Source organism: Halichoeres trimaculatus, unplaced genomic scaffold (assembly GCF_033239565.1).
Source record: "Halichoeres trimaculatus isolate MK-OKI-2021-1 unplaced genomic scaffold, fHalTri1.1 fHalTri1_scaffold_15, whole genome shotgun sequence".
NCBI lineage: Eukaryota > Metazoa > Chordata > Actinopteri > Labriformes > Labridae > Halichoeres > Halichoeres trimaculatus.
Window position 1 is genome coordinate 20,669,175 of NW_027437193.1, and position 27,324 is coordinate 20,696,498.

The 27,324-nt window shown below is 38.8% G+C and overlaps 1 protein-coding gene across 2 annotated transcripts; it reads left to right on the plus strand.

The window, feature by feature from the left end:
* Positions 1-16,523: 16,523 nt before the first annotated feature.
* On the plus strand, positions 16,524-17,991 carry rgs5b (regulator of G protein signaling 5b). 2 transcript variants are annotated; one of them, XM_074688852.1, is made up of 5 exons: positions 16,524-16,661; positions 16,780-16,869; positions 16,976-17,037; positions 17,149-17,312; positions 17,409-17,991. In XM_074688852.1, the coding sequence occupies exons 1-5, from the start codon at positions 16,618-16,620 to the stop codon at positions 17,583-17,585; spliced, it is 537 nt and encodes a 178-aa protein (XP_074544953.1). In that variant the 5' UTR covers positions 16,524-16,617; the 3' UTR covers positions 17,586-17,991. The 2 variants fall into 2 exon arrangements, with proteins under 2 accessions (XP_074544953.1, XP_074544952.1); XM_074688851.1 differs by having other exon boundaries at positions 16,973-17,037; positions 17,409-17,990.
* The last annotated feature ends 9,333 nt before the right edge of the window (positions 17,992-27,324 follow it).

Genomic DNA, 27,324 nt, shown 5'->3' on the forward strand with positions numbered 1-27,324 from the left:
TGTGGATTTTTCTGAAGCTCTGTACACCTCCATACCTTTCCTCACTTAATAATTATGCTCTCCACCTCCCCCTCCCCTCATGATGTAAAATGCTTTGTCTTCTTACTTAGGTTTGACGGTGAATGCTGCCATGACAGGAGCAAACCAGATTTGCCCGCCCCACTGTGAGTGGAGGGATTTTGGAGACAATCTAAAGGTGTATTTATCATTTTAATAGCATGCACAGACACATGTGCCTAAAGCATGTGAAATCATGAGCATGAACTTTTAAATCTTTGTGACTGTCATATCATACAACAGCTCCTGACACAGCCTCCTCTGCTCATTTGATCAATACTTTCTCTGTTTGGGTGTGACTCAAAGGTCAGGTGCAGAGCTGCAGTGTTAACACTAATCTCATACCTGACAGCTAGTCATTTAATTCAACGAGCAGGGGACCATGAAAGCTTCACCTTTAAGGCTACAAAGAGTTTCCACTCATGATATTCTCTTTGTATTAAACCCTAGTTCTGTTCTCTGTTTCAAGCCATTATTTGTGCTACAGTTGCATTGTGGCTCATAAATGTAAGATGATTTATGTCTTATAAATGTTAGATGTCAGGTAAAGTCTTCTCCGTATCTAAGTCATCAAACAAACATTTGTTTCTGAGCTGAGGTCTGTACTACGAAGCAGGGTTAACACACCCGGCATCTCTCCCTGTTACTTGGGTTGACTTAGCAAGACATTCGAAGTCCTGATAAGCGGTACTATGAAGCTGGATATCAACTTATTAATGGGCCGTTTATGTGATAATAGTTTTAGGGTGAAACCCAAAAGAATTGTTGCATTTTGCCCTCATGTTTACACTGAATAAGCCGACCTAAAACGCAAACTTTTAAGAAATGGCCTCTAGAGTGGAATTTTTCTGAGACACTGCCAACACCATTGCTATGTAAACAGTAACCCCAGGCTCACACTGAATCCTGTGCGGGTCCGGTGCGGCTTCCACATTTAATTCGTATCATTAAAATCACTGTTGTAGGCTCACATTAGCCCCGCACGGTGCGAGTTCGGTTGCAGGAGCCGTACAACACAACGGAAAGAATCTGCAAGAAGTCCGTTTTTCCTTGACGCAGGAGAGGGTCTGTGTCGAGCTGAATGAAATATGATGAGCTATACAGGAAGTGAATTGGCGGGTGGCATTAAGATCTATTTTTTTTCCAAATAAAATCAGTGTACAAACAAATGTAACTTGACTCTTTTTTGACAGCACAGTCACGCTAGTAGCAAATGTAAACATTACATCACACCCAGTGACACAAGGTCGCAAAAGTGAGCAGCACAGCATCTCCTCACTCATTTTCACAACAATGGACGATGAGAGACTCATCCTTGAAGAGGAAAGTCATTCCATTTTATATGACACATCCCATCCTTATATAATACAAGAAAAGAAAAAAGTAACGTTATTTAAAATAATTAACATTAGAGGAATAAAGGTTAGTGTAATTACTCATTGTAGAAGGAAATAACATTTCCAAAAGCACGAGACAACACGAGCGTGCAGTGTTACAGGCAAATACGTTTAGCTTGTTCTTGTGCCAAGTCCAGACAAGAACGTGAAACCACGTGAGCTTCTACTTTCGTGAGTATCCTTTCTGCACCCGGCACCGGAGCCAGCCGCAGCCTCTCTCTGGAGCTGATGTGAGTTGCAGCTTGCGGAAAATCTGCACAGAATCTCAGCTGGCGTTTTCAGTGGAAACGCTGACATCACACTCTGCTTCACGCAAGCCCATACAACAGGACAACAGTACTGTTGTTACGATCGTCACTACCGTGTTGTGCTTGTGCTGCTCAAGCTGCTGAATCTGCTGACTGTCTTTTAACAAAATGTGCATCTGTTATTCTACTTCTGCACTGAGTATTCACCAATACACCAGATGATGGGCACAACTCTACTTCAGTAGAAATCTACCAAAAGCAGCCTCTGGGCAAGACAGTTATAGCGCCGACTACAGGCCTGGCATGTTTACCACAGCGTTTTCAGTCCCTCAACGTTTCCATGTATAAACGCAGATTTTTTTCACTGCGTTTTTTCACTGTTTTTGTGTAAATGGGGCCCAAGTGAACACAGGGTTTTCCACTCTGGATCAGTGCGCGCTCACATAAAAGGGTTGGTGTTTGCGGCGTCTTTCCGATCACAGACATGGAAAAACAGGAGAAACCCTGCAGAGCAGCCTACTGTTCCCTGGAGGAGCAGGCAACTATTCTTTAAAACCATCCAAGAATGAATACTAGCAAAAAATTACAGGGTCTGTTTGTGCGTAAATTTGTGACATTATAAGATAATAATCTATCGAACAATATTAACAGCTGGTAAACGTAAAATCAATCAATATTGGATGAATCCACTGAGCTGCGGGTGTGTTTGTCATATTGTAGTTGTCCAGTTTATTTCTTTCTCTTAGAATGACCCAGATGGCTGTAGAGCAAGAAACAACAGATCTTATTTGAAGAGTTAATTTTTTAAGTTGAGGTTCATACAACTAATTAGACGACCTATCGCCTGTTTTGTGGCTGAGGTCATTCTCTGAGCCTTTGAACTCTGAATTTTAAGTTGGTCTTTTCTTCAGCATGTGTAGATGCTACAGGCCATGCCACAACTCCAAAAAAGGTCTCAATTCAAGACAAATTCAGGCCAAAAACAAAACATAAATAGCTTGTAATATTAAGAGGAGCATTTAAAGCATTCAAACATGGACTACAGGGGTGGGGGGGGTCTCTGAAATAGAATTCCCACTAAAATCGTGAGCAGTCAAATGGGAAGAGAAAAAATCAAAACAAAAAGGCCAAAAGTGGTTCCTTGATTTAACAAGGTTTTAAGGAAAAACAAACCCCCAATGCCACACTACTGACAGGAAACCAATGTACGTATCTGGAAGACGCAGGAGAATTCCTGAGCTCAAACTCAAAGCTAACCAAAGATTATTTTAATGAAAACGAAAAGTTGGAGTAAGGTCCCACATAACTTCCACAGAAAGGGAGCCAATGGCTGGGAGGGTTTTGAGGTACACAGGCCAAGAGCAGAACACAGAGAGAGCGCACAAGAGATCCTCTGGCTACCTCTGATGGTGAGATGATGAGTCAGTGCAGGAAACTAGAGCCAAAGAATATAAACTGTACAAGCTTTCTACCTGCTCCAAGTCAGAAAAAAACAATCACACAGCCGACCCACCACACAAAACTCAGAGCAGCCAAACTGAGCGCCCCTCACGGTCAGGTAAATAAAAAAATCCACCTGATTGAATAAAAATTGTACCTGTCAAGTTTCTTCCTGTCAAGAAAGTTAAGCAAATGTTTCTCATCCCTTTGGCAGGTTTTTGTATTCTAATATGACACTTTCATGTCTCACTTTTTTTTTTTTGAGTTTTTGTCAAAAATAAGTCAGGTCTCACTGTCCACTCACATTCAGACAGGCTCAGGGTTGACCCACTTTTAAGTCAAGTGCACAAAGGATCTCAGCAGACTTTTTTAGCCATTTGTGCACCCTTTCTGTAAGTGGGCATGTCTGCAGACTTACTGGAGGGGAGGAATTACACACAGTTTAAAGTCATTGTGAAACACAAGTTTCCCAGGAAAAGCCCTCAAGCATGGCAGCATTAACCAGAGAGAGAAAGAGAGAGTAAACATGAAGCACAAAAGGTAAAACTAATGTTTAAGTTTCAAAAATAAAAGTTTCATTGTGGTAAGTATATAAGTAGTCTGGATCAAATGTAAATCAGGCAGTTGGTCTCATTAGTGCCTTGGATTTAAAGATGCTATGAGGAGGATCTGTTTTAATTGCACTCCCTCGCCACCTTCTGGCCCGGAGTCTCCGCACATTGTCGTAAACTACTTTTAGTGAGGTGTGTGTTTGTTTTGGAATTAAATGGAGATCAAACTGAAACATATTTTCTTTGTTCAAATAACTTTTTACTGGATACAACGCACTGAGGTAATGGGCTTATCAGTACAGTTATGTAGCGCTGTAGTTTGAAACATGAAATCACGCAGACATTGTAGCAGCCGGCTACATGTTAGCAACATCAGCAGCCCAGTGCTCCGGTGTATCTGTAGGCTAACGTGACAACAAATAAACACTGTCAGTTTGTAAGTAGTTCGGTAGCCGTTATATTTAGTGCAGATGACGGTCCGGTGCTCTTAAACATGTCTGTAATGTGTAACGTTAGTTATCCTCATTAGCTACGTCTTGTCAGTCATCTACCAAGCAGAGTTAACGTAACCTCACTCTTCATTTTATTGATAGACTCTCAAGTTCAAACAGACCACTGCAGAATAACTGCTGACTGTGGGTTGGAATGAACATTATCACAAACAGTTTAACCCCTGTATCACTCTCCAGTTTATCTTTCTTCTACTCTACTGTCCTTTTTCTGTCTGACAGTTAGGCTCCAGTGTCCACCACCACAACAAAATTAGTCACAGAAATAATTTTCAGCAAAGAAAAACACGGATCTCTGTGTTTTATCTCTTCTCACTGCTGTACTTGGTTTGCAGGTGTGCCGTTGACATAGAGACCTAGACGTGCCGTAAATCAATCCGATCCTGCTCGACCCAACCTGGAAGCTAAGAAGTAGCAATTTAAAACCTGTAATCAGCAATATTGCTGCTGATAATCTAATTTTAAAGTGTGGATTACAATCAGGCACATATCTTGAAGGGAGGTTTTTTCAAGATCACTTTCAAACTCCTCACAGAGGGCATATTTATGACAGGTTTCACACAAAAAAAAAAAAAAAGTTGTTGGTCTGTAACTTTTTTAAAAAAATATTTTACTGAGACTCTCCTCTCTGTAATATTTAGCCAAATAAACAACCAAGAGCAGAATATTTTCCTGACAATGTGCACGGAGAAGTGGATTGAACAAACAAACAAGCTCACCTTGATGTGCACTCCTCCTTTATTGCTTTGTTTGTGTCTTTGGCACAACTGATTACTGTTAACAGATCCACCGCGCTGTCTTGGAAATCCAAATATCAGTCAGGCAGATGCTGAATTGTGGTGACTTCAACCTTAATCTTGCTTCAGTGGAGGGAAGAGCTTTTAAAGGTCAGACTTCATTACTTCTGCTGTCAGCTCTGCCTAACTTCCTTGGATATTCTGCAAGAAAAAAAAAGATGATTTCGGGTTTCCAGTTATTCACATTCATATTTTATTTAGTACTCTGGGTACAGAAAGCAACAAATGTAGGTATTTTTACACATAATCACTGACAGTCAATGCAAAAGAAGACCTTGAGGTTGATGCACTGAAGCCCCCTCCCTTGTTTTGGATGAACTATCTTCTCTTGTCCATTTTAATATCTCATAACATCTCCCTTCTCTTTGTTCCTTCAGGTTAGCTGTAATGCAAATTGGACTCTAGCTTGTTGTCCTCTAACTCTCCTCTGCATAGCAATGAAAGAGATCTAACACTCACTCTGCCCTCCGAGCTCTTGTCAAAGGGCTACCAGCAGCACTCAGGGCCGCTTTGTGAAGGAGCCAAAGAAACAATCATCCTGCAAATTAATTCTCTCTGAACTCCTCCTGGACTCCCTGCAGGCCAAATACAAGCTGCTGTGGATGCATTCTGACTGCGAAGCTTCATTATACACAATGTGTTGAACCAACCATCCCACATTTATTCATACTTCATAAGAAATTATTTCGAGGGCAGGGAGGCAAAATTATGAATCCATAAGGATTACAGCTATCAGTACTGTGATGACATAGAATAGAACAAAATAAACCACTGCAGATTAAAATTATGCAGCTGTTATCTATTGTGTTTAAATATATGAACATGCATCTGTTAGGAAAACTCTTAACACAGAGTATAGTGGGTGCAAAGTGAACATAAACTGAGACAACAGATAAAAGATGTGGCGCGGTGGCAGGGGGGTTATGTTTTATGGTTGTACATCAGGGCGTTCACTAAACCCACACAATGTGAGGAAAACATACAAGATTTGATTCATTTGTTCAACAGTAAAAACAAAAAAGGAGAAATATTGAAGAACATATATGATTCATATGTTATGATATGGACCTAGCCGCTGTGTTGCCACCTGTTTGTGAAGTTAAGGATATGCACAGTAAGTTGGTTATGCATAGTTGCATAGATATGGATAGAAATATTTCTAATCAATAAAAAATATTAATTTTTAATGAATGTAAGATTGAAATGTTATGTCTGCACAGCTGCCCACCACTAGTTGGGTCTAAAGTTATTGTTAATGTTTGTCTACCAAGCACAGATGAAGGATGTCATCTTATCATGCCGCACATTTTGGCAAAAAAAAAAAAAAAAATTCTGATCAAATCACATTTTTCTATTAAAGTACATCAAAATTAATATCTTACTTTTCAAAAATTTGTTTAACTATAAATTTAGATGAACATTGTATGAAAATCAAGTTTTGCAGGGCCTCTTTTGACTGGAAAATTGTTGCACTGTGCTGAGCTACAGCTACTTGTCATTCAGTCCAACAGACAACAGTGCTAGTTCCAGATGAGTGTCTCCACCGTCTTTCCACCGTCAAAGCACCAACTCCAGGTGCAAAAAACTGGTGTTCAGTGAGCAGCAACTCTCACCTGGGCCAGGGCGAAACACCACTGACTACGTCAGGTGGGGTGACCATGACCAATAGCAGGCAGTGGAAAACAGGCTTTATATCCTAAACTTACCCCAGCGTGGGAACAAACGTATAAGATCACGTATTGTAGCATCTGCACAAGAGAACCTGAGATCTAATCCAGGTTTGATGTTAATGGATTATTAGAACACTCAACACTGGCCACTGTTGTCTGTAAACATGCCAAAAGAACAACAACCCCACTCTGTGTAAATCTCGTAGTAACATGCCCCAACTTCAAGCAGAAACACACACACACACACACACACACACACACACACACACACACACACACACACACACACACACACAGAGATGTTGGCTGCTGAACCACAAATCTCTGATGATGCATTCACTTGAGACTTGTAATCCTCAACCACACAATAACTTCTCTTGACAGTCTCCATTTTCTAACACTAACAACCTACAAAGTCTGTTACAGTAAGCAGTGATGTTCTGACCTTTTGCAGTGACACAATGACATGGCTCCAATGGGGCTCCTTGCCAATGGAAAACCAAACCAGTTCTTCAGAAGAACGAGATTAGAACCAACTAAGCTCTAGTACTAGTACCAGCACCGTTTTGATGAAAAAGGGGGTATGTGTTACTTGGCACCAACATCAACTGTCCATACACATGGTTGGTGGTGCCACAACTTTTATTCTTTCATTAGATTAAACTGTTTAGCACACTCATTAGTAACCAGTTACCTGCGAATCACCCCTTAACTTGTCCCTACTAGCACTGTCCCTGTGAGCATGCTGATGTTAGCATTCAGCTTTGTGCCCCTCTACACTCTCACTGTGCTGTTAGTGAAACTCTGGGCTCTTAGCCGCGCTAATGATCCGCATTCACAGCTCATTTCAGAGAAAAGCTCAGCCAAGATTTCCGTACTCCAGTGTTTCCTAGCAGGAGGAGCTCTTAACAGGTGCTCTCACTTGGATACTTTCAACAGGTCGGTCCCAGAATGCATTTCACTGGAGGGCTAACAGCTATTTACATTGCTGTACTGGAAAAAGAGAAAAAAAAACTACACGCTGTTGACACATGGGTGTCATTGATGCTGTTACTGATGACTGTCTGCCCTCATTCTTAGGTAAACAGAAATGTTTCATAAACAAATGTAAGTTTTATTGATTTTTCTCACCCCTTCAGACAAAATCTGGAGTATCTTTTTGTAAAGACTGCATTTCCCATGAGCACCAGCGCTCAGTGCTGTAAAGATGTGGAGGATGTGTTGTGGACATGACTGTACACTGCTTCTGGTCTCACTGGTGTTTTAGTTGTTTGAAAGCAGCAGACTAAACAGTTTTGGGGAGCGTCTCTTCATCAGGCTTTGCAGTCAGTCAGTTTCTGGTTCAGACTTTTTTGCTGATGAACTAAAATCCAGCCTTTGATGGCTCGATGGATGGTGTGTTCCCCTCTGAGCTACACCTGGGTCATGTGTTGGTGCTTTGTGAATCAGATCAACTGGTCTTGGCTTCACAACAGTTTGAACACACACCACTGTGTTTGTATTTTTTACCTCGAGGTTGAACAGTGTGGGTATTTCCAAGACAGAGAGCTTACGCCTGATTGATTATTAGACATTGTGAGTGTTTTTGCATCACTATTTCTCTCTCCCAGGGTGCTATTGTGCTGACGTGTGCGTAACCTCACCCACTGAGGGGGTTGATGTCAGCTATTTGACGTGGAGTAATGATTAATGAGCCCTTTCTGTCATTTTGATGGCCTCACAGAAATTAATAAGTAACTTGATGTCACTGCGTCTAGTGGTGGAGTTAATCGAATGAGTTACTTTGCAATGTGTTACTCACCGCCCTAGTGTAATGATGTGTGTCCCAGCGTCCTAATGATTGTTTAAATGTTTTTTCCACAGATCCAAACACAGGCAAAACAGTCTAATAGAAAAATCTATCTGCTAATAATCCTGTTTTACTCTATAGGTCATAAAGAGACATCTGTAGTCAGCTGGTACGATGTCAAACTCAGTTAAAAACTCTTTAAAGTACCTTCAAACTATCTTCACTCTTATTGTCTTGAAAAATAAACTGGTGACCTTTTGAAAATTGTACAATAATGAGAGAGAAACCACCACCACATTTAAGTGATCTGCCATGTCTGCTCGCACCTCATGAACCCTCTGTTCCCACTCACCCGCTCGTCTCTCACAGCAGCCATGCTGCAGAATAAGCACAGACACATTAGCCTTGAATATTACCCCTGATTATTTCCTTTAAACCAGCTTTCCCCTCGCCTGCTGCTGGATTTCTGGCAATGTACCCAATTAACCGTGTGTCAAGCCATGTCTTGCTGTGCCTTTGCAAGCCTCGCTTTGGTGCCAGGGAGTGCAAATATATTAGCCTCCTGCAGAGATTTCTCTGGAAAAATGAAAACACTTTTTCAGTAATTATTCTAAGAAATAGAGAAAGCTCTTAATGTCCCACTAAACGTGCTTCATGTGATGAGAAGAACGCTGTGTGATTAAGCCAGCCGTTAAAACATGCAATGACTTTTTTTTTTCTACAGATTCTACAGATTACAGGAGCAGGCTCGTGCAGCTTGATACCAGATGGGTGAAAAACAACTAGTGCATGTATTTATTAAAGCCAGTGTGTCAGTATTAAAAATACACCCAGCTTAAGCAGCAGTGTAAACACAGAAAACCACAGAGACGGGTAGAAGAGCCCAGCAGCTCTGCAGATACAGGATATACTTTTTCATGCACAGTCATTGATATTCCTCAGTTTCAGAGGCTTGTTAACATTGATTTATCCTCCCTGCTCCAGATGTTCAGTGGCTGGATGACATTTGATCACACACAGATAGGATCATGTGCACCACTGGTGGCCATCAGCAGAGCTTCTCAGTCTGGATACATTAGGTAAGGATCCACCTGCTCTGCTGACAGATAGGACACTGACTGAATATGCTGATCATGGCTTCTCTGTACATTGACAGATGGTGCCACTCCAGCCGTATCCACAGCCTGAATACTGCACTACTTTATGAAAAAAAAAACTGTTACAAAGCAAGAAATGGCAGACCTACTGCTCTGTGTTTGTGTGGTCTTTGTTATGGTTAGAGGAGATAATGTCTGTGACAAAGTAAAACCCAAGCAGTGGAGGAGGGGAAGTGGAGTAAAGGAAAACACTGTTGTTTTTGGAGGTCATCCAGCTTGAAGGGTTATATCAGCTGGGAAATTGTCAGACTCTCTGGGAATTCCATGTGGCTGCACTTCCCGCTTTGGAGAGAGCCTTCCAGAAAGACAGCTCTGACTTAGGATTAAAATCACCCCGGCGAGAGAAAAGCAGGAAGTAGAGTCAGTCCAAAAGAAAACACAGGTTTAATATGGAAATAAGTGACACAAAGCAGTATTTACCAGAGAGGGAGTTTGGTCTGATCAGGACTTGAGTGCATAGATTTAAAAACGTCTGTCAGCTTTGAATGTCTTCAGACCTCTTTGGATTTTAGTTTCAAACTGCATCACAAAAGAAAACAGAGCTTTAAACTGAGTCAGTGTAGTGAATGTGAGCTAAAAGAGCACAAAGACACCTGATTAATTGCTATCAAGACTGCACCTTTAGATGCAAGAGTTCACTTTTACTTCTTCACGTGATTTCTCAGGTTATTTTGCATTTATCATATTTCCAAATTAAAAGATTTGATATTAAGTTTTAGTTTTTGCTTTGTGTTTGGAAAGTGCAAAAACACCAGAAAGATATAACTTCCCCCTTTCTCTTCTGAACAAACTTCAGAAATAACTACCACTTTAACTTCATTATTTAAATACAAGAAGATCAACCAACTTAGCCTGTTGCTAAATTACTGTTTGCCCATTTTATCATCTGTAGGAAGGGTAAGGATTAGGGCTGAACAATTCATCGATTTGAAACCGACATCACAATTTAATAGAATGCAAAGGTTACAATTCGGGGAAAAAAAGTTTCATGTACACAGACCTAGAAGGGAGTACGTTAACTTGTACTTGTTCTTCGTTAAAACCAGCAAAAGTCAAAATGCTGTTTTTTTCTGGCAAAAAAAAATCATGTGAGCAACAGAGATCCATACAGTACAATGATTGTGGCTGGCAGAGGCATACCCCTTTGAACTTCATTCTGGAGGTCAATAAAAGTTCAGAGTTCCTTTTTCTTTTTCGATTAAGAAGTGCAAAAAGGACTTGTTTAAATGTTAGCAGTATCCTTTGTCATGTTGGTCATACTATAGAATGACTTAAAACTTGCGTTTAGTGAACAATGCAGAAGATAAGCATCCCCCCCCCACAATCGTATGCTAAATCGCAATCGCATTATTGGTCCGAAAAAATCGCAATTAGATTGTTTTCCAAAATTGTTCATCCCTAGTAAGGATGAATTTTTTTAGTACTTATCCCAAAAATTTGCAGCATCAGTGACATAACCCTTTGTGAGCATATAAATCCAACAATTATTTGTATGTTCCCTTGCTTTAACAGCTGGTTCAGCATCTAACATTTGCCTGATGACTTCAAACTGTATCCAATTATGATGTCTGTTTATGATCTAACACAGCAAAAGGAAAGAAATAGACCCAGGGCTTTAATTGAAACTGAGAAAAATGTGACAAAGCTCCCTTTAGATAAACCAAAGTACAGGGCTTAACATCTGAAATGAAAACTTAAGTGAACATAACTTATAAAGAATTTATAGAGAATTGTCATTTGGCATCATACCAGAAGGGGAAAAGTTTCTGAGTTACAGGAAAGAGAGAGTGAAGCGTGGGGGAGGATGAGCAGTAAATCGCCCTGTCCACAGGTCAAACCAACAGCTGCTGCAACAAGGACTTTGGCCTCTGTACATGAAGGGTGTGCTTGGACCAACAGGCTGACAGTGTCTCATACACAGAGGCTTTTATTTTTTACGTCTTTGTCCTAACCTCACATACAGATCCTGCATTTCATATGTCAAACATATGCTTTTTATATACCCTTAAACTTTTACACAGCAGCAGCTGCCTAAAATATATTTTACCCCAAAGAGTAAACCCCAAACTGTTTTTTTTTTGTAACTGTAGTTACAACTTTTTAAAAAGCTCAATTTGTTTCGTGTTGTCCCATGTACAGCAGAACATACTGTACCTATCATCTTTTTTGGCCAGCTCCTAATACAGCCTCACCTCGCTTGACTGCAAGCAATAGTAACAATAACATTCATTCACCTTCACCTGAGGCCTGAGCTAGGTGCTATTGATAGACTCATGTTCTGTTTTTAATACTCTGAAGCCACTCATCCTACCCAGAAAACCTGTACTGATGTCTGTCAACCCATCTGTCATCAGGTGGTCACACTTGTTCTTGGCAAACAGGACCCAGCATGTCCAGCATGAGTGAACTTGAGGCTAGTCTAAATTTATCAACACAGGGGTATGACAGGCCTGTGTAGACAGCTCTAAAAGTTATTCAAGCACTCAAATCATCAAGTGTTCAATACCAATGCCATCTCGTGTGTTATGGACACGGTATGTTGTATTTGGCACTCATAATTTCATTGTCCCACTTATTACGTATTTTCATTTATGTGTTTTATGTACCGTATAATATGTTTATAGCATAACAAACAGTACACGTATGTTATTTTTATGTCCAAAGAAAATCTTCTTCAGGACAAATAAACAAATCCTAGCTCTTGATTTCGTAAACAAATCTATTTAAGCGATGTATGTTGAGTTGAAAAGCAACAAAAATCCAGACATGACAAAAATATCATCATTGTGAAGCCTAAAAAGTGATCCAAATTATGTTGTACTAGACCAAAACCCTTTCCCTCGTAACACTAGTGACTGATTTTTAAGCGCTGAATGGGGATGAGTAAGACTGGGGCTGAAAATAATCGTGTCAGCTTCATGTTGTTCAAGTGGCCTGGTTTTTGCCAACAGCCGTGACCTAATTGTTGATAAGCATTGAATCTATTATGACATTGTGTATGAGCGTGAGCATGTCTGTAATTGCTGTAGATTCACATCATTATCCCTCTCTCCTTTGTTAACTAACCCTGATTAAGAGTCTACACGGATGAAAACTCAAGGCACAGAAGTTATTGACCAGTGTGTGTATCTGTGTCAGTGGACACAAGGACTCACCTGGATCCTTTTCTTGTTAGATAACACAGATATCAGGTGATATAACATGTATTGTGTCATTACCTGTGTGACTGATGGAGAATCAGCCACAGTTGTGTCAGAGTATAAAAGCCACAGAAAAAAACCTGAGGCCGTGCGTGGCCACTGCTAATTAGATCAGGTTTCAAATCATGAATGAAAGAAAAATTAGGTCGAATTTATTTAGACATCTTGGAATAGAAAGAAGCTAACACAATCAAATGTGAACTCAAACAAAATAAAAGTAGTGGTAACTTGTGAAAAAAAAATGGTGCAGATGTCTCCCTAAGGTGTAAAGAAAAGGAAAATTCATTCTGAGTTATTTCCACAGGCTGAAACTTCAACTTTCCCTCTATAAAACTCGAACAGTACTGCAGTCTCTTCATTAAAATCTTCAATAAACAGGAAGCTTTAACATTACACAGAAGATACAAAAGCGAAAATATTCCAAAAGCTGAAAAAATTTACATCCTATAACCCTACAACAATTTGACTAAAACCAGGAGAAATGGAGAATACAGGGAAACTACCTCTGACCCCTTTAGAATAGAAACACATCGAGTACATATTTCACATGTCATGTTTACATCTCTGTTTCCTAAGAACTATAGCCGCAAGTTTAGTTCAGATCATTTCACCTACAAAGGGTTATACGTAAAAAGTTTTATTTAATGCATATTGGAAAAAAAAAATGCAGCCATTGTCATTAGATTGCCTCACAAAAAAAATGGTGTTAAAATAAACTGAAATCTAAATTTTTCTTAACTGTAGTTGAAAAAAAAAGATTATTTTAACATAAAACAAATGTTTGCTGAATTCTGGGTCATTCTAGGTTAGCTGGTTACAAAACACAGACTGAATCGTTAGACAAGTGCCAGACAAAGCTGACAAGCAAAAAAAATCTCATTTGACTTTATTTATTTATTTGTTTGTCTATTTATTGTGTGGGGGAGGGTTAAATGTTTGTTTGATTTTTATTTGTTGGGTCTTTTTATCTGATTTGATGGGGCAGCTTCAGAGAAAGAGGAAACATGAGAAGAGAAAGGGGAACGTGCATCAAACCATGTCAGGATCAGTGATTATTGTTTTAAATTTTGTCTAGAGGGGGCACCAAAACTCACTTTACTAAATGTGTCTTCAGTGTTGAGAACTTTAAAATTGTTTGCTCCTCTGAGCGAGTTACAATTTATTTTAATTAAGCCACACTGACAACATACAGCCTGCAGAACTCGCAGCATCTTTGTTGTGGTGTTCATGATGAGACATCATATTTAGCTTCTGAAAAGTGTTTTTTGTGTTTTTACCTTTTTTATTCAACCTTGAAGGGAAGAAATTTTAAACTTGGATTTCTTCTCAATCTTTGTGTTTGCTGGACAAAAAGGGGAACTGTCCTCTGATATCAGACTCGATGGACAACCGTCCTTCCCCCCTCTCAGAATCAACATAACAGCCGCTGCTGGAGGCCCCATCTCTCAGCTATTTCCTGGAAGTTCTTTTTCCTCCTGTCGGGCCTGTGAAGCAGAGAAAGCGGGGAGCGACTCATTATTTCAGCCTTTGTCGGTGTTGTACTGTTGACACAGAGCAGCCAGCTTGAGGTAGAGCTTTGTCTGTGGCTGTCTGCAGAGGAAGCTGGCTCAGACCCTTTCAGTGCCCTTTGCCTTTTTTATCGGCCTCCTGATTAGAAATTTCCGGAACATTTCCCCCAGAATAGCAGGAGAAATAAGTCATTGCAACAGTTTACAGTTTAGCTGTCTTTCTCTCCAGGCTAATAATAGATGTTTTAACACAATGAACAATAACCTCTTCCATGCTGAGGCTATAATTAGGCTGAATTATTTTTACCCAGAAGCGCCTGGACGGAAAGAGACGGATCAAAACGGCGAATCCAAAAAGGGTTTGAGTAACATGATATTAGTTTGACACCCTTGTGGACAGCAAACACACTAGTTTCTGCACTTGAAAGGACATTAAATCACCAACAAATGATCCCTCCCTCCTCATCACTGAGAAATAATGCGGTAGAGGAACAAGAGGCATGTTGGCAGGGTACACAAACTGACATATCTTTGTGTAAACTAAAGATAGACTTAGACGTGTAAGTAACAATAAAAGAAAAATCTCTATCCAGCCCTTGTCCAATGATATTTCTCAGACTGTTTATTCCCCATGGGATCTTTATCAGATATTGAGTTTAGCAAAGAAAATTCCCATCAAACCAAAAAAAAAGCAGCTTTAAAAAAATAGACACAATCAGAAAAGCAGAATTTCTTGTTTAAAGATTTGGCTAAAGTTTCCAACTTTTATGTGCGTATACAAGGGAAAATCAGCTTTATAATATAGTTGATGAACTACAAGGCCTCAGAGAGAGTGAGTAGAGAAAAACTCAAAAACACAAACATAAAATGTGAGTTGACCTCATTATCATAAAGCAAGACTTTTCTAAAATCATAAAGATTTTTACCCATTGGAGTCTCTCCTGAGGTGTTGATCAAAGTCTTTCAGATGTTCAGCTGACTTTATGAGTATCACCTGACAAATGAAATGCTTTTCTGGCATCCAGCAGTGGAACAGTGTTAATATTAGGTGTAACGATAAACAGTACATATTTTTTGCAGTTTTCAATTTTTTTAAATGTATTAGACTCAAGAGACTTTAAAAATGTCTGTTGAAAATTTTGATAGATGTAAGAATTGTTCCCCTTTTTCCAAACATTGTTGTAAGCTCAAAAATCTTTTGGAATCTATGAAAAAATTACAACCATTGACTGTATAATACATGGACGTAGTCTTGATGACATCACTCATTTGTCTCTGGTGCAGAGTTCTGAAGACTCTGGTCATCCGATGCCATGTTGAAATTATTGAATTCAACTTCCGCTTCAGTCAAGTTGGTGTGGGGTGAAGAGGCAGAGTTGAGTGAGCTCAATAAACTGTGGTCTTTAGCACTTCCACATTGGCTCCATATTTTTAGACACACGGTTGATGGTGTGAATGTGCTAGAGACTCGGTTTTAGATGAGAAAAACTAGATTCTATAAGCAGAAAAAACATTGTTGCTGTGTAATTATGACATTGTAAATAAAAATATTTTTCCTATTTTAAGAAACTTAGCAGATTTTTATTTCAGTAATTCAGATCTTTTATTCTGCTTGAAATATCTTAAAACAAAGTGTTTATCATTATTCTTCCTGTTATTGTGGCTCACATGAAGGCTAATGAGATACTTTTTACTAAAATAAAACTTGATTAGTTTTAAGTGTTGGCAGTCCAACTGATGACAACAGACAACAGGATTTTATACTCTGAATATGTTTTTGTAGCTTATTTTGAGGCCTTGATTTAGATTCATTTTTGGGGATAAAACCTGTTCAGTTGTTTATATTTAAGGTTGTGATGATCCAAACTTTGAGGTTTTGAAGACACATAGTAAAGTCCCTTCTTAAAGGGGATTTGTAGTCCTGAGTACATGTGGCTCTCCTTAGAAGGGCTGAAACATGACACACACTCACACACACTCACACACCCTGACTGGGCACTGAGACATTTAAGAGCTGTGAAGTAAGTCCGTTTTCATCACTCATGTTGTTCAACATTGAGGAAGTTCTCGGGAGGAAAATCAGTGTCAAGGAGTCTCCCCATCCTCCCACACGCCTCATATGATTGGCTGAGAGACGTGATGTCACAGAGTGGGCTGCCCTATAAAAAAGTCACTCTGCCACACAGACGGCAGACCAGCTGAGAGCTCACTCACTGCTAACAGGGAAGAAAACCTCTGAGAGGTATCCACTGAAAACAAACGGCTAAATCTCTGGAAATATCCAACATCTCATCATGTGCAGAGGACTGGACGCACTTCCTATCACCTGCCTGGAAAGGTGAGACATTTATGATGTTTTTATGATCACTTTTTCTCTTACTCTCATGATTTGATGTGTGGATCCAGTTGCCTTCAAATTCATTCACAGTTTTCATCTCTTGTTATTTTCTTTTTAGGGCAAAGGAGCTGAAAGCTTTGTTTGGAAGTTTACTCCATAAATCAGAACACAGTATCACCGGCCAGTCAAAGAAAAATGACAAACTGAGGTAAGACCAACACTCGGACTCTCCTTCAAAGCATGTCCACTAAATGAAAACACTCACAGTAAAGGTTCGAAGAACTCTTCCTAACTGTGTGTTTCTGATGCAGCAGGTTAAACGTGGACGAGCCTTTGAAATGGAAGGAGTCATTTGACAAGCTGCTGTCAAGTCAAAGTAAGTTCTTCACTGAGACTTGATACAAATTTCAGTTTTTTTTCAACATTTTCAGCTGTTTTAGGATTAAAAATCAGATGTTAATCTTCTGTGTTGGTCTCCCTCTTCCAGATGGACTGTGCCTCTTCAGAGCGTTCCTGGTGTCTGAGTTTAGTGAGGAAAACATTGCTTTCTACTTGGCTTGTGAGGACTACCAGGCAACAAAGCCCTCCAAACAGGCCGCCAAAGCAAAGAAAATTTACGACGAGTTCATCGGGGTTGACGCCCCACGAGAGGTAAATATTTATTAAAGCTTTCTAACTTTTCAACTATCTTTTCTCTTTATTTCAAGGGGCTGAAAATGACCTGTTTTCTTTTTTGTCCCCTCATAGGTGAACCTGGATCATGTGACCAAAGCTACCACAAAGCAGAACATGGAGCACCCAGGCCAGTCCTGTTTTGCCCTGGCCCAAGCCAAAATCTACACTCTGATGGAGAAAGACTGCTACCCTCGCTTCCTCAAGTCCTCAACATACCTAGAAGTCAGCAGAAAAGACAAAACCGGCTAAAACACATTCTATAACAGCTGTTCTACAATCAGCAGACGTCCTCTTCAAAGGGACAGGAGCTTTCTTGCACAAGGCAGAGACTGAAAAGGTTCATGGAACAAGAACTTCAGTCTGAGGACTTTGGTGCTGGGTTGACAAGGTGCTGTGGAGACCGAAGGTTATGACGACAGGAGTCCAAGCACAAGGAGAAACGAAACACGAAGCTGTGAGAAATGAGGTGACGTCTGCCTCTGAAAGAGACACCAGTACTGTACATACATGACTGCACGGAAAGCAGTCACAGTGGCAAATTAAATTATTTAATGAAGAGTGACTTTAAGAAGTTGGTCTCATTAAACAACTACTTGCACTATATTTTATTTATTTATTATTTATTCTAAGTTAATTTCTAATATGTAAATGTTGTGGAATATGTTTTTATATGAAGTACTGTATGTAAAAAAGAATGAGTGCATTAATAAAAGAAAACATATTTCCAGAGACTAACACTTTGTGTTTTGTTCTTTGAAGACTTCAGAGCTGGAGGATGTGGTTAGTGAGGTCAGAAAAAATGTGGCAGGAAGGAAAAAGAGGACTTGCTCATGGGTGCTGTCATAGTTACTTATTTTGGGCCTCGGTGGTTCAACTTCACAAGTATGTGAGCGGATGACTCCTTTTCCCTGCAGCCACAGTGAATGGAAGGTCTGAATCCAGGTCTTACGTGTATGTACGTGATGCTGTGTGCATTTTTGGCAGAGGCAAGGAAAAGCTGAGACCATTTTAACCACATGTTCCCCACTGAAGAACCACTGAGGCTCATAAAATGAGATAACTAGCAGTAAAATGTAAACTGATATTCATTAGTCGTGAGTACACAGGTTTGGTCACCAAGGCAAATTATCAAACTTGACACTCAAGTCACGCAGGTTACGATAAAAGACAAATAATTGTTAATGTAATGCTGACACGCATACAGAACCAATGCCCGTCATGGGAAGGCAGAGCTCTATACAGAGCTGAACTCAATTTAACGAACAAAGCACTAAATATTCAACTTGCAAATAAGATACAAATTAATTAATGTGCTGGTGTGACGCTTTTTCAACATTTGGGCAGAGGAGAGCCTTTAGATGTCCCTGTTTTCATCAGCTGAAGAAGTCTTGATGCGAGCTAATGTTACTAAGTTATTTGTAAATTTATGAACCACTTCATTAAAAAATAGCTCTCAATACAGAGTTAATTACATTTATAAAAGTTAATAGTTACTTGTTTAAGTAACTTAAATGTTAATAAGTCTTTGCTTTGTTAACACACCCTACTCCTCGTCTTAACATATTTTATTAATTAGTCCTCTGAAAGCGGCACGCTCAACAGTTCACACAGATAGCATCTCATCAGTAACCTCCTAACTACTCTGTTTTATCCTGCCTGTCTTACAAATTGTGGAGGTGTAGTGATTTTAAAATCAAACCATAGTTTTTTAGCCCCACTAGCTCCTCTTTTGTCTTTGCCTCTCTTGCGTACTGACTACAACTCACTACTTTATTCTCATCTTATACCCAAATGAGAGAAAACACTGTGGATATTTCCAAGGCAGAAGACAGATACTACTTCTGACAGAGACAGCCTCCCCTGCTAAGGTAAAAGATTCACTGATTCAAACGTTGTAGATGTTTGTTATTCAACTTAAAGTACTTTTTTTTCTGTGGTTTCAATGGGCCTCATCCACAAATAGTGTTTTCACAAATTTGTGTCTTAATTGTGTGTACAAACGTTTGACGCACATATCTGTGATTCATCAATATTTTCTTACTTGAGTTTGTTCTTGCTCTGCAAATGAATTAAGAGCCTCCCCAGACCATGTAAACACAAATAATGACCACCAACTCTTTTATGTAAAAGCAAAAATGAGGTCTGAATCGCTTGTAACAAGTAAAAACTGGTTTGCTTGAAACTGGAAAAATGTCTTAATACGAGTAACTTTTTTCTTGTTTTATTGTCATTTTTTGTTTTACTTGTTTTAAGTAATTCAGACCTCATTTTTACCTTTAAATAACTTGAAACAAAACTTTTCTTTGGAATAGTCAGGTGAATGAGGCTCAATTTAAATCTAAAAAGACATTTTCTACTGGAAATAAGAAGAAAACACTTGATGAGATTCCAGTTCATGTGTTCACACAGTGGTGAGAAGTAAGTTTGCTGGTGCTCATGTATCATGAATTCAACTGTGATTTTGCATAAGCAACTTGTGTGCAGAGTAAGAACATTTCGACACTGTAAATCCAGGTAAGTTCAGTTTACTTGAAAAATGCTCGTAAACTGGTTCCCCTAAAAAAAACAATTCATGAAATAAGTTGATTTAACTCAACATCTTAAGTAGCTGCTATTATTATGGAAAATCATTCTACTCAATAAAATATATATATATAAATAAAATAAACCTGGTGCTTTTTTGTTACAAATTAAGATATTAAGTAATGTTAAAAAATGTTGCATATCACTGTAAAACATAAGTTGACTTTACTAAAAACTGAAAGATGTGATATAAAATTGCCCTATGAATTCAGTAAATATACCCCCCCCCCCAAAAAAAAAACTAAAGCAGATATGAAAAACTAAATTAAATAAGATTTTAAAGAACAGCTGGGTCTCATAGCCACAGCGTTCTCTCCTCATTCATGGTTACAAACGCTGTCACATCAAAAATCAGCTCCAGGTTCATAACTTTGGTAACCGTGAGTGAGGAGTGAAGGCAGTAGATATGAGACCCTACTGTTCATTAAAACATTGTTCTTCAGGGGGCACAGGTTGTTGGAGCTCCACGGTACTGACTGGTGGTCTGTGCTCCATGGCACAGGGTCTTGTACTGACTTGTGCCTAATGGTTAATGTATTTAAAAGTAAATTTTTTGACTAGACTATCATGCTATTTTGGCATATTTGAAATTAATCTCATAAAAACCATAATGATTTTTGGTGAATCGATCATTAATAAAGCATGAACAAAGAATTACTCAACACATTGTGGAGGGTCATATTTATCCATGATGAAACATTTATAGCTGTTTGTGTACATAATATACAAATGAGCATTTATGGATGAACACTGCTTGACAGAGGATATGTTAAGTGTAAACTAATACTTAACTTATCCTTAATTAATACCAAAAAGTGTCTTTTTATCATTAAGTGTTACCCATTTTTCCCTATATCTGAACTGTGCTTACCCTGAGCTAAGCTGATATCTAAAAAAAAAAAAAAAAACTTTTGATGGATGCCAGATAATGTAACTTAAAAGCCCACAAAGCCGCCAGACTTTATAAAGATAAGTAACTGTGAACTATTATGGGACATACACCTCTTCACTTTCTTAGATCTGTTAAATGATTTTACTGCAATGTAAATGCAGTAAAAAGAAAAAGTTAGCTGGAAAAACATCAGGAAAAATCCTCATCTTGTAATGAAAAGACATTAAGTAGTTGAGGAAACATCAGAGATGGACAAAGCTGTTTTTCTGTTTCCAGTCTTTTCCCAGTCTCTGTACATTATCCGTGTGTTATGTTTAGATATAAGAAACAGAAAACTACTGCGGATTCTTTCCCTGTTTTTTCCCCTTTTTTATTTTTTTGTTACATTCTGTGTGCTTTAGGAAAAAGAAGGCAGGAGAAATTTTGCGGGGAAGCATTTGAGTGTGATGGATGGTCACCATGGAACCAGAGGTCGCCATTATCCTGAGCATCTCTGCCGACAGGTTTGTTTACCCCTTTAGTGGCAGCTGAAAGCCTGTGAGTCATTTCACCCTCCCCTCCTTCTTCTACATCAGCCCCTTCTCTCTTTTCTGCTTCTGCTGCTCATCATTGCCACCTCCTTGCTGCTCTCCTCCTCCCACTCTCTCCTCCTCCATCAGTCAAGTCCTGTTCAAACACTAAGACCTCAGAGAGGTGAGGGCAAAGTCATTAAAACCACTCTCACGGTTTTGGAAATAATGGAGGCCGCCCCTGCACTCCATCCATCTTCTCCTCTGTGTTATTGTCACACATAGTGATGTGTAATGGTCCCTTTTCTAAATGTGGATGTAGGCTTGAGAGATCAATTATAACTAAAACAATGATTGGAGCATTTTTTGTTTGTTTGTTTTGCTTTTTTTTTTTTCATTGACTCAGTAAACTTAAGTTTCAAAGCCTGAACATCAGGAAGCAGCTGACCCTGAGACTAACTGCTGGCTGGCTGACAGGTGTATGTTTACTTTCTGTTAGCTTGAACATAAGCTTTTGTTTTATGTCTGCTCTGTGTAATAAAATGTCTAAATATACTTCAAGAAGTGCGCACAGACCCACCAAGGTGCACTGTAAACTCCAAAGTTCAAATTACTCCATTGGATTGAGCTATGAAAAGTTCAAATTTGTTAGTAAGTTCAATTTACTCAAAATGTCTGAATTTTCAGTGTTGAAAATGATGATTTCTGAGTAGATTTTTGTTAGTATGCACACCTTAAGATTATTAGTTTGTGACTGTGTTTTGTAACAGAGAGTGAGGAGGGGGGCGCAGTCGATTTGAGACCCTGACGGACTGCTAGACGTGCAGCAGTGGCACAGGTTCTCTGTGCTCCAGTAGATACAAGACCCCATGCCATGGAGCACAGACCACTAGTCAGTGCTGTGGGCCTCAAACAACCTTTGCCCCCTGAAGAACAATATTTCAATGTACAGCAGGGTCTCATATCTACTGCCTTCGCTCCTCACTCATGGTTACCAAAGTTATGGAATTGGATCTGATTTTTGTTGTGACGGCGTTTGTAACCATGAGTGAGGAGGGATCTCTGTGGATATGAGACCCAGCTGTACTTTAAAATGTTATTTAATTTAGTTTTTCAGATCTGCTTCAATTTCTTATTATTACTTTCACTTAATTTATAAGGCAAATTTATTGATATCACATCTTTCAGTTTTGAGTAAGGTCAACTTATTATGTTTTACAGTGATATAAAACATTTTTTAACAATACTTAATATTTTAATTTGTAACAAATAAGCATCAGGTTAATTTGACTAAAGACATTCAGTGGGATGATTTCCCATAACAATCATAACTACTTAAAATGTTGGGTTAAATTAACTTGTTTCATTACTTAATTTTTTTTTAAGGTAACCGGTTTACAAGCATTTTTCAAGTAAACTCAACTTGTCTGGGTTTATAGTGTGTGGTTGTGTGTGGGTGGACAGAACATGTTCAGGCTTTTATGTGTTTTCATCAAAGTGAAGCTTTTTGAACTTTTAATACAAATGAAAATACAGGTTAAAACATGCAAGAAAAAAAAACAAGGAGAAGCTTTAAGGATAGAGACAAATGTTTCTTTAGTTGGTTTAACAAAGCGGAAGACCCTCTTATCAACCTAAAATGAAAGACTTTGAGCTAACAGGTCCCTGCGGTGATCAAACACAGGAAAGACTCTCATTAATCCAAGCTGTACATTTAAGTACCATGTGACTACAGACGGGTGGTCTGAGAACAATGAAATTAGCAAATTGGAGCTGAATCACATTCAATTTAAGACCAGTCAGAGCATGACTGGCCTTTATACTCATTTCCTGTGCTCTTGATGTGTGTTTTATTGTTCTCACTGCAACGCTGAAATCCCAGCAAGTGTTTTTGTCTACTTCTAGTAACGTGTCTAATAGACTAATAATAAGCCACATTCACCTTACAAGGCAAGCAAAATGTCTTATTTCTGTAAACTACAAGACAATATTTTGGCCTGGATTTCTTGCAAAGTGTAAAAAATTTGACAATAGGGTAAAAATAAACTACTTTTCAGTGTTTATTTGTTAGTTTTTTTGTTCTGGTATGAAAAAATGATTTACTGAAAAGAAAACAAATATTTTTCTTACCAAATTGGCATTGGGACAACACAATTTAAGATTTTTCTTTACATATCTTGAAATGAGACATTTTTTTCTGGACTTGTCAGTGGATGAAGCTTTTATTAAGTCTTGTACGACACTTTGTGCAATTTGTACAAACTTGCTTTGATTTCCGTTTTTGTAGTGCTCCAACTCAAACTGAATCAGAAGGCATCACACAGCAAATATTTGTTTCTTGTTAAAGAGGCTGTAAGTCCTGGTTATGTCCTGCCATTTCTTTCGCTCAGCTCCTTGAGTGTTTTAACGTCCCTCATTAGTTTCCTCAGTCTTCTCCAAAGTTTTGTGCTTTTAAAACATATTGATCATAAAAAATAAAGATGTCATCCGTGTTCTTTACTGATGCATCTAATGTTTCTACCACATCATCAACAGGAAGAAGTGAAAGTACTAGTGTGCTGCACTGCTTTGAGCAGATTGATTTGATAAGACGTATGTGAGCTGGTTGTTCCCAGCACTGCTCTTGGTATTCAGAATGAATCACAATTATGAATCAAGTATTTAGCACAGCCTGGTAATGAGCTAGAGAGCCAGCTAAAGATAGATTTTTAATGACTGCCCATGAGTTGCTATTAATGATTATTTCTTTTGTAGATCCAGCTGTCATTTTAATTGATAAATTATTCTGAATGAGTGTATTAAAGCAGACCAAAAGGAAAGAAAAAAAAACAGATCACTATTAGGACTCAACTTGGACTAAGGCCCCAGCTCACAACTATCAGTACCAGGAAACATAAGATCCCCTGTCAGCACTGTCAAAGCTGCCATGATATGATCCAGTGTATCACAGCATCAGTGATGTTGACTGAATGTCATGTTTGCAGCAGAGCGATCTAGATGAGGCCTGTAGAGGCTCGGATTTCCTCTCAAGTCTTCAGTCTCACACTAAACTGCTCACTTCACTGAACTACTGCACACATTTCACAACACATTAGTATGCATGTAATAACTGTAAAAAGTTTGTCATGATTTGCTTTTATTTTCCTTTCTCTCTTAAACACTCTTCTGTGTCCTCTTCTCTTTTTCCCTTCAGTCGTTTTAAATGTGATATCGTTTAACTGGCCTGAATACCCTGCTCACTCGTGAGGACATGCATTTCTGCCTCTCAGGCCCATGATACTTCTTTTTTTTAAACTTCGACCTACCAGCTACATTCAGGGACACTGTCCATGTCATCTTTTGTTGATATCAGAATATTACACCCACTTCAGTGAAAACAAGACAGGCTGGAATATCTGTAAAATAAATCTAAGCAGCTCACAAAGTAAAATTTTATTCTAATTTTCAGAATGAAACCTGTGTATTTACGTACAATAACACTAACAAGTAACTTCACGATAAAACTATTATGATAAAACTATGATGTCAATGTACAAAGACCAATGATGTCCTGTACAAAGACCAAGCTTAGTTAGAAAAAAATTAAAATGCACACCAGGGCCCATATGCATGACAAGCCATTAGCAGGGTAAACGGACCGTTTGTACTAACGGCGAAAAAAAATGGATCAGCATTATACATGAGCCAGGATAACAGGTAAAAAGAGTGTTAGATTTAATGGAGGTAGACCCCACCATTACAGGCGCTATCAGCTGGATTACAGCACCTGTTCGGCTGTTTAAAGATTATGCAATACGATACAGTTTAAGACAAAATAAGCAAAGACAGTGGACAATCCTTTGGAAAGGTGGCGATGTGTAGCCATTCAGCACATTTAGATTTAGGAGACACATGTTTTCAGTTAACAGATGAAACAAGGGAGACAAACAGGGGAAGCTCCGAATCTCGCCAGCGAGTCACTGCCATCAGTTTTACAAGTTTGATTCGCTCTTTGCGTTTATACGTCTGGGTCCTTCCAAGATGTGTGTGGTGAAATGTTGAACTGCTTTAAGAGTTATTCATCAAGGTACTTGGGCATCGATGCAGTGCTTGTTTTGCAAAGCAGCTTTCATATTGCTGATTTCATTATTGAGGTTATTTACTGTGCGATCTGTTCAAGATCACCAAACTTTCTCTTTCTCTTTGTTTATCTGATTGACTCACAGATAACGCTATTTGTGTATTCTTGTAATAAAATGTCCATTTGTCCGACTAAAAAACTTTTCTTTTGATCTCCTCTGAATCTCTGCAACATCCATTTGGCTGATCTCTCCGATTGAGTGGATGCTCTCAATTATTAAATGTTGTTTTATTATGTTTGTGTTTATGATGAAAAATCTGCTGTGTTTTGTTTATTGACTGATTGAAAGATGTGCACCTACAGCTGACACTAATTATTGTGTTTGTTGGATTGGCACGAGATGCAGAGCCTGAGTCTCGGTTGATTTCTTTTCTTTATTTTACAATTGCTTGGTTTTTTTTGTCTGAACCGCTGTAGCCTACTCTGTCAACAACCCCCAACATCCCATAACATAATGATCACAGTCGTACCAGCCTATTAAAAAAAAAAAAAAAAAACTGAACATAATAACACTTGGAGTCTTTAGTGTTGCTCTATCTCAACAACTGTTCATTCTAAAACTATTTTTAAAAGAGGGCTGAAAAAAGAAAGCATTTAAAGGGTTATTTAACATTTTGGAAATACACTCAGGCTCAATAAAATTTCATCAGGCTATTTTTAACAGCTGGAGTTTCCTGTACTTAGAGCCTGCCAGTCAAACTTAGAAACGTTCTGGAAAAACCTTTGGGGGGGTTGACCATTACTTTCAGGGAAGGCAGGGAAATAACTGGGACACACTTGACAACATCTTAGGAAGAAATCTAAAATCTCCACTAAAATGTACAGTAAACAATTAACCCGACTGCTCTAAACGTCTCCCATGGTGCTTTTGAGTCAGAGTCTATGGTTAAGTTTCCTTTTGGTTTTTCCAGGCGTGTGCTTTCTGCTATATAATGACATTTAATCTTGCCTCTTCCTTCTACTTTTCTTTTTGTCATGGTAAAGTAAAGTTGTCTTATGATAGTCTGTAAAGAAAATACTGATTTTTTTGCATTCAAAACCACCTGCTGCATCCATTGTCCAACAAATTTCATCTTCTTTCAGTGTTTGTTTTATGGACTCAGACAGGTATGATCTTATATTCAGAATCATTAAAGCAGGAAGCAGGCCAGGAATAACTGCAATGTTTATTTCAGAGTATCCTTCTCTAAATATTTTGGGAGATAAAACTGTGACTCTGTGCTGTTAACAGACTCGTCCCACACCTGTGAGAGAGGTGCACCTTTATGAGTGTTACCGAAGGGGTAGTTTAAGTGGACGGCTTTAAATGTCAGCAGAGTGGAAACATAATGTGGCAGCAGAGAGGTGGGGCTGTGTAAAACACTGGATCTGTCTCATCTGAGCACCCACTTCACCGGCAAAAATGAGTCATTTAAAAACATACTCTCTGAGAGAGCGGTGATTAATGGCGTCGCCAGAGGTGCTCAAACTTGATCGATCGGCAAAAACAAAGAGCTGTAGTCATGGAAACCAGGTTACCAAGGGAACAAATCCAGCACTGCTGAGTGCTCCATTTCCAACACTCACTTTAAAATGTTTAATATTATCCTGAGAGGTTCATTTTCATTTAATTTAGCGTGATCAAATGAGGGGACAAGAGGCTGCTGCCACGAATATACTCCTTATGGGCTCTCATTTCGAAGGGCCTCTTGTCAGATATTATAAACACTTAGCAGTCTTATTACATGATACATGTATGAAAATATATAACTTTTTTTTAAATGGTGTTATAAGTAAGAATGATAGAATGAACAGGCAGAAAAGGACACTGACAAAAAAAAGAGTTAGAGATAAAGGAGTGAGAAGATAGGGAAAGAAAGAAAGAAAGAAAGAAAGAAAGAAAGA